General features: G+C 36.2%; 2 protein-coding genes across 3 annotated transcripts; one reads left to right on the forward strand and one right to left on the reverse strand.

Annotated features, from left to right (window-relative positions):
• The first annotated feature begins 159 nt into the window (after window positions 1-159).
• On the forward strand, window positions 160-2,861 carry LOC125829079 (protein Asterix). Its single transcript, XM_049508355.1, has 3 exons — window positions 160-377; window positions 709-809; window positions 2,584-2,861. The coding sequence occupies exons 1-3, from the start codon at window positions 237-239 to the stop codon at window positions 2,648-2,650; spliced, it is 309 nt and encodes a 102-aa protein (XP_049364312.1). The 5' UTR covers window positions 160-236; the 3' UTR covers window positions 2,651-2,861.
• Window positions 2,862-4,420: 1,559 nt separating this feature from the next.
• Window positions 4,421-7,103, reverse strand: LOC125830742 (biotin carboxyl carrier protein of acetyl-CoA carboxylase 1, chloroplastic-like). 2 transcript variants are annotated; one of them, XM_049509911.1, is made up of 7 exons: window positions 6,768-7,103; window positions 6,630-6,683; window positions 6,292-6,425; window positions 5,900-6,200; window positions 5,201-5,272; window positions 4,762-4,827; window positions 4,421-4,677 (listed from the first exon to the last, which is right to left on the reverse strand). In XM_049509911.1, exons 1-7 carry the CDS (start codon window positions 6,900-6,902, stop codon window positions 4,654-4,656), a joined length of 786 nt encoding a protein of 261 aa, XP_049365868.1. In that variant the 5' UTR covers window positions 6,903-7,103; the 3' UTR covers window positions 4,421-4,653. The 2 variants fall into 2 exon arrangements, with proteins under 2 accessions (XP_049365868.1, XP_049365875.1); XM_049509918.1 differs by having other exon boundaries at window positions 6,292-6,410; window positions 6,768-7,062.
• Between the last annotated feature and the right edge of the window lie 1,179 nt (window positions 7,104-8,282).

The raw sequence follows: 8,282 nt of genomic DNA on the forward strand, positions 1-8,282 counted from the left end.
GAAAAGAAAGTCATAAAAATAGTGAGATTTATCATTTAAGAAAAATCCTTTAAAATGTTTGGTAAATATTTTTTAACACAAGAAAATTATGACATCCAACACGGGGTCTAATTGAAAGCTGGCATGTGCAATATTTACATATTCAAGGGGTTCATTCAGAAATTGTCACTTACTATTTCTAAGGCTTTTTCTGGTTCGGATCCAAAATCATTTTCGGCGCAGAAACTACAGCAGGCATGTCGTCACCAGCGAACGATCCACGGCAACCGTCGACGGCAAAGCCGTACAAGCCTTCGGCGGTCGCTCCACAAGATCTTCCTATAGATTACTCCGGCTTCATAGCCGTCATCTGCGGCGTCTTTGGTGCCATGTTCAGAGTGCGTATCCTTCTAAATTCTGTATATTTTGTACCTATACTCGACAATTTTTTCCTAATTTGGTTATATTTAGGATTGTATATATAAAATTAAATTGGAAAACCCGCTCTTAATTTCCATCCAGAACGAAGGGTTATCCTGGATTTAATTTTTTGGGGAATGGAGTTACGTACATACAAAGCTTCAGGCTGCCAATACACGAGATCCACTGCTCATATCTGTATTTGAAATGATTAGATTTCATATACATAGGTGGATTTTGTTATTGGTCTAATGTTAATTTACATAATTGTATGCTCAGCATCATTTACTCTGGTGATCTGTTTTGTAGTACAAGATTTGCTCGTGGCTTGCTATTATATTCAGTGCTCAATCCCTTGCTAACATGAGGAATATGGAAAATGATCTTAAGCAGATCTCAATGGCCATGATGTAAGTTCAGCTGTTTGATTAATTGTATTGAGAGCTATATGTGTTGTTATTGTATGTTAGATGTATCTTTACAAGTATTATTCGGAGATGTTTTCCTAGTTTGTGGAAGGGAATTTAAATCCTAAATTTGGATTCTGCTCTTGCTAGAGTTATGTTCTTTGGATTGAACCTGTCCCTGATTGTGAAATAAACAAATATTGGCTGTACTGAACTACTGATATGTAGTGAAAGGCATAACGGGTGAAGTATTATCAGGAAAAAACATCCAAGGGAACTTACCAGAAGTACTATTAGAGTCTAAGTTTCTTGAGAATAGTGTGAACTTGCTTCAATTGATACTTGCTCTTTATTATTGCACTACTTGCTAAATACAATTTTCAGTGTGATTATTTGCTGCTCCTGCATTTATATTCACAAGGAGGTATCAAACCTGGAAGTAATTTTAATTTCAAAATATCATGAAATGATCTTCAATAATATGGTTTGTTTTGAATGGTTAGTGGAGTTTCTCTTGGATTGGAATTATGGTTTGCCTTCCATGCAATTGCGCTTTGCCGTGCATTCAGGACATCAATTTGAAGTAAATTTAGTGCATTTTACAAAATATCAGTTGTGGATGGTTATGTGTATGCAATGGATTTTAATCTTATTTTAAGCTGTTGAACTCGGGAATGCAATTTTATTTTTTGATAATTACCCAACAACACAGTTATTCAGTAGCCATTCAGTGGTTAGATTAAAAGAAGGGGAGAACCTTTTTAATAGAATATCTCATGTCTCATTTGATCTTCTGAAAAAATTGGCATGTGATTTGGCGTATACATGTAAAAAAGACATTAAAATGTTTCATTTGATGTGTGGTTTGTATGGAATGGGATGAAAAGACAATAACATGGAATCATTTCCTTCATTAAGAAAAAGAAGGATAATTTAGCTTTTTAAGAATATCAAATAAAAAAAATAAAGTAAAGGAAGGAACCCTAAGTCCCTAAGTATCTATTGAACGTGGTAAGATGAGTTTGAGCCGTCACTGTGGCTCCGTACAGTTCCACTCTGCTCCAAAATTACTCAAGCCCAACTAGTCAACAAATTTTGGGAGTTAGAGGAATATATATAGTCTCATAAAGGTGAAGTAAAAGATAGTGTTCACTTGTGTGGGTGGTTGCAACTCTTGTAGGACTTAATTTGTAATGAGGTACTTTCTGGAGTGTTGTCCCTTTTACCTTTTTTGCTGTCCAAAGAACAGAAATTGCAGGAAGTTAGTTGTGCATTACTCGTTTCCCTTCTCCTGCGACCAAAAAGTACCTATGAGCCTTTATATGCCCATGTGTTCTTTTTTAGGTCTCAAAAACAATTTAGTTGTAAGGCATCGTCTTCACCCACCTTGCCACCACTGCTTCCATGTACAGTTTCTAGAATGGTTGTGCCCAATGTCTAGTAGCCTAGTTTATACTATATGTTAGTTATGAGTAAGGTAGGAAAGTAGATTGGATTCTCAATTATTAGTAAGGTAGTGTTATAGATCTGGAAACTAAACAAATAGATATTATCAGTTCTATCAGTCTTGTAATTGTAAATGATAAATGCATCGTTGTCAAAGAGTAGTTTGTTTGACTAGCTAAAGAGTTATTAGATCAAACGAAATGGAAAGAGAGTATTCATGAAGCATAAAAGAACCTATTGCAAACTGATTGTTCTGCTATTAGCCATCACATTTTCATTCCCTATGCTAGATTGCGTGTCTAATCAGAATTTGTTATTTTCATCGTCTCAGGTTTGGTATTATGGGTCTCATGACAAACTACTTGGGTGTTGGTCCCAGGGGAAACAAGAAAACTTGATGGAATTGTTTCAGGCACAAACTCATTTATAAGAACATTGATGTCAAACATGTGGATGTCGTCCCGAAATATTTGCACTGTTTTGATGATTCTGAGCTAAATGAAGCTGTAGAATAGGTTTTATGTAGTTTGAGCTCTTTTTACAGGGCTATTCTGTTCTAAGTTCTAATTGCTCTTAGCAAAAACTAGACAATTATTATTGTGGTGATATAACATTCTGCTAGCGAATCCAGGTTTCTCTATCCTTCCAACTTCCACTATATTTCAATTTATGTCTTGTAATGATGGAAACAGCTAAAGATTAACTCCTCTTCAGTATTCTACCTCCAATTGTTCTGTTATCTGTTAGATATTTAACTCTTGCCACTTAATTAAATTTAATGGTTCGGATTCACTCTTCAAATTTGTCAGTAATACACTTATTTTCTTCACGGTTCCTTCGCAATACTTTATATGCATACACAAATCATATCTGAAAATTATGTTTTGTGAAGTTATAATAGTGTATGCTTCTAATAATTGTTCCATCATTCATTTAATTGTCGATACTGAAGTGATATGCCAAAAGTGGTGTATTGGATTTCAGTCATGTTCCCTCTGCACGTCCTATTATGGACTTGGTAAAGGGCAGCCCATTTTCATATTTAAATGATACTTCCTCGACTTATGAACAGAAACAATAGGTGTTTAATCTAGGTGAGTGTACCAATTTCATTTTATATAAATATAAATCCCTCTGTTTTGACATAAGAAAGTGACACAGCTTTTTTCAAATTTGACAGTCAAGTTCCCTACTGCTTCCGTGAATACGCCCTGTCAGCCCCCAAAAGTGCTTTCCTTCTCACTTGAAAGAAAAAAGATGCTCAGCTTTTTTGTCTACCTTCTTTACCCATCAAAAAATCTGTTAATAGATTTCATTTCCCTCTTAAAAACAACCTGCTTCTGTCGGTCACCTTACAACTAATCATATTCGTGTCATCTTTTCTTCTTTTGAGTGTCTTGTCCACAATCTCTGTCTATTCAAAGATCCGAGACTGCTAGTGTTGTTGGTGACATTGGTTCCCCGTCCCTACTCTCCTATCTCTCTCACCCTGGTTGGGCTCTGGATGAAATTGTGAATCGAGTCAGGAAAAAGAAGTCCAGCTCCAGGCTTTAAAGAAGAGAAGAAAGACCTGGTTTCAAGGGAAATGGTTTAGGAAAGAAAGATCCCAAGCTTATGCTGAATTGAGAGTGGACTTGCCTTGGTCTTCTGTGAGTTCCAGAGATTCAGATCAAGGTAGTTGCGTATGTACTGACAGACTTAAAGCTGCATCTCCTCAAAGTTCTAATAAACTCTGCTTATTACTTCGTGAAGATAAACAAAATACATTTTGCGGTTAACTGATACAGCAAGTATCAGTAAAAACGTGGATGCCCTATACTGGCATATCTTTGATTGCCTATATGCAAATACTGACAAAGCTGATAGGCATAGATCTTGAACTGCACATCTGAATGCCAGTAAAATTATGTTGCAACCCTCATATCTCAGCTCACGGTATTTAAGAACTGAGAAACCCCCGAAAGCCAATATGATGCAAAGTTCAAAATTCAGTGGAGAATATGCTCATCCCTTTACACTTTTCTACTTAAAATCAAGCTTTTGTTCATTGCAGGGTTCGAACTCATGAATGTGCCTAACTACACGCTGAACCAGTCCCTTGGGGGTTCATAGCATCAAGTACTTAAGGCAGAGAATGAAAGATAGCAGGGTGACAATAGACTAGAGGATATCATCAAGTCACGACTTTATAAAGAAAATATAGTTCCAAAATTTATGAGCAGCATAAGGAAAATGAGGAATACAAGCTATAAATATGATCATAGATTTCAACAAGACTAATATGGTGAACCAATCTTCTGAGCAGATATGCCTTGAGCTAAACACGGATTTGCTCTCTATAACTTTCGAATCTCACTCTGCTTCATCCACCTATGTTGCACACCAAGATGACTTCTTTCTATCATGGTTCAATGACAAATAGAGGCTGCAAGAAGAGATTGGAAATCACATAAAGCACAAGTAGACCCGAACTAGTCTAAAGATATAAACTAGAGAAAGAGAGACATACCGTGTCCACACTAACGGGCTTACCATCCTCTGCAACTATGTCAACTACGGTTCCAGCTTGATCAGCCTGATAAAGAATTCAAAAAATAAATGCAGTAGGTACAAAAGGAACTTAAAACTGATACATCATGGTGCGAGAGTGGCCTAAGCAAATTGGATAATTTTGCGACCAACTTTGCCAAGATGGGAAATGTTCAGAAGAGCTCCTCTTTATGACACATCACTTGCCTATTTAAGTCATTCTAAGTACCAAGAGAATGGATGCAACAGAAAAGGAAAACTGAAAATACAACACTTAAACATGTTCCGCACTAGGAATTATCTGATTATAAATGTTTCTACCCTATCATAATCGCCTTTTTATTTAGGAATCTATATATTGCAAGCAACTATATACTCAGTTGCCCTTTCTGGAACTGAAATCTTAATCCAGAACTTACCTCAATTTCATTCATCAATTTCATAGCCTCAATGATGCAGACCACCTGCCCTTTCTGGACCTTGTCTCCTACCTGGTAATTCACCAGTTTAGTCAGGCTCATGAGAAAACAACAAGACCAAGAACATATAGAGGTAAAGAGAAAAGAGAAGCTGCAAGCAAAAACATAGTGGCAAACATTCTCACTTTGATTGCTAGAAGATGTGAACAGTGTGAAAGTGAATTTGCCCTAAACTAAATATTTCTCTGGTTTCTGGACTAACCCAAACATTTAACGCCAAATTTCACATAATATTAAGGAATTCAGGGACATGCTAGAGTGCAAAACATGAAAAAAATTGATCTCCATATAGACCTCCCAGTCTTTTCCCTCCCAAAAAAATGATAATAAAGGAAAACAAGAGAAAAGGGAAAAACAGGAAATAACACTCAGCAACAACAGCAAATATTCATCCCGCTCTGACAAATTTACTCCATCTCCAAACTACAAAATCAACTATGCAAGTCTAATTGCTTAACAATTGTTAATAATTGCTTCATTTCCTCCTTTTTTTTAATTGCTCATTCACTAAATGTGGATTATGGAGCAATTAAACCCCCAAGGTATTCCTTAGGCACTTCGTGTCAGATAAATATCATAATACTGCCATCTAGGTCCAATGGCTACTACTACACAGGTGAAACCAATGTATATATTTACCTTTACAAAAGGCGCTACCCCTGGGGCAGGTGATCGATAGAATGTTCCAGCCATGGGACATTTCATTGGAGGATGTGAGGATTTAGGCTTTGAAGGTGCAGGTGGTGGAAGCGCAGGAGCTGCTGGAGCTGCAGGAGCAGGGGCACTTGCAGGAGGCAACTGTTGCTGAACAAAGGCCTGTGGAACAGATGGTGGGGCCATATAAACAGGCGGCTGGGGCAATGCCGCCTTCTTCCTTATAAGAATTTCACAATTGTTTTGCTTTAGCTGCAGCTCCACAATGTCCCTTGAATCCACAAGCCTAAGCACAAAAAAGGAAAAACTTTTTAAAATGAACTCTACAAAAAGACGAGAAAACAAACAAAATTATAGGTGATGAAAGCTTAACGCACTCCACAAGATCGGCTGCCTGAGACATGAATGCTTGAATGGATGAAGCATCTGGAATACTGTATTCAGTCTTGGAGACTTCCTCCAAGCTTTTCTCAGAAACTGGTTTTGAATTGTTCGACTTGTCAATAGCAACCTTAAATCAATCAATTAAGTAAGCTTCAATACCAAATCAAATTGGGGTTGAGTGTACAAATCATCTATCTCATTCTTTTTCTCTAACTGATAAATCAGAACATATAAGGATTCATTATAGTAAACTATTCTTAGTTATCTATCATCCTACAACAACCTCGTCTATTAATTTTAACACACAAAAATCCAAGAGACATAAAATCACCTCATTCAGCTGAGCATTCACCTTAAGCACCTGAGATTGGATACGACTGGACCCCTAAAGAACAAAACACATTAAACTCAACCAAATGCATGATAAAGCTTCAATCTTTACGATTAACCTCTCAAAGGGAATACAAACCTGAAGACGAGGGAGCAATGCAGGACCGGATCTGAAGGAAAGGGAGCTCTGGGGCTGATGGGTCGAGCTTAAATTGGATGATGAAGCAACGGAAAGGACAGAAATCTTAGGACAAGGGACACTGAAAGAAGCCATTGCCAGATTTTCAAGAAAAGACTGTAGTTTATCTATATGGCTATGAGGGAAATTGGGAGCTTTGAGGGGTTTTTGTAGAAGAGAATTGGACGGTGAAATTGATGAGATTTAGCAGGGGGAAATCCGAAATTGGAGAAAAGGGAGGGAGGGGGCGATACACACGAGGGAGAAGAGGGACGATGCGATTTAAGCTGGCAGAGGCAGATGGAATAGTTGGAAAAAGGGGTTAAGAACTAAATAAATGTAACAGAAAGTAGGTCCACCTAGTATATATGTGAAACTATTTGCTTTTCTACTTACACTTACTTCCCTTTCTCTTGGGAACTTTGGGCCTATGATTGGATCATATCAAATCACAATCAACTTGTATTAACAAGCTTACGCTAAAATAGCCGGTGAATGTATAATATATGTATAATCGTATATTACTATATGTACCGATTAAGACAAGTAAATAGTGAACTCGATCGACTTTTTAAATAAAAATACTAAGAAAATCAATAAGGATCATTTAGTTTTTGGACTTTTCTAATATTATATACATTAATTTATACAACATCATTTGGTTGTCCTATACAACAAAAAGTAATTTATGTATGGACTTGTTCAATGTCTGATAGAGTGAAAATTATTTATACTTTAGAACTTTTGTTTCAAAAATTAAATATTTTTTAACTTTTGAATATTAGATTGTCCTCCTCAAGGGGTTGTATGGGTTGTTGTATCCTGGAGGAGACAAGTCAAGAGACATTCTGCTAGATCGGTGTAGATTATATCGTAGTGAGCTTGAATTTGAATCTCCTTAAAGTGAGGAAGATATTCGCGCCTCAGTTTAATTTTTTTTATTCATTTTTGTCATTTTATTTTCAACTATAATTTATTGTATTTCTGGCATATTACACCAACACAAAAATAATTAAACTTTACAATTCTAATATCCAGATGAGTTGTTGCTACAAAAATAATTAAACTTTACAATTTTGATGATACTTAATGAGTTGACGTTGTCAATTGTTATCTTGCCGAAAATTAAAACTTCAATGTAAGATGAGAATCGAGCTAATTGTGGATGCCATAATGATTCATTCCTGAAAATTAAATTAAACGGAGGATAAAATTAATTTTTACTTCTCCTGAAATTAAGAAGAAATGAAAGAAAAACCACAGACATGCAACTAAAAGTAAATTGAAGACAATAATTTTTCTCTCTTTAATTTCTCTTGAACGGATTTCTGCTAGCGAGATAATAATTGTCTGCTCTAAGTGCAACAACTCTTTGCAGATCTGATACAACTCAAAAAAAAGTGTCGAGAAATGATACATAGTAATTTAGTCTAATATATAAAGTCTAAAATATCCTTAAACGGTAATAACTTGTCC

This window comes from Solanum verrucosum, unplaced genomic scaffold (assembly GCF_900185275.1).
Source record: "Solanum verrucosum unplaced genomic scaffold, falcon-dt-bn FXZP01000102.1, whole genome shotgun sequence".
NCBI classification, from domain to species: domain Eukaryota; kingdom Viridiplantae; phylum Streptophyta; class Magnoliopsida; order Solanales; family Solanaceae; genus Solanum; species Solanum verrucosum.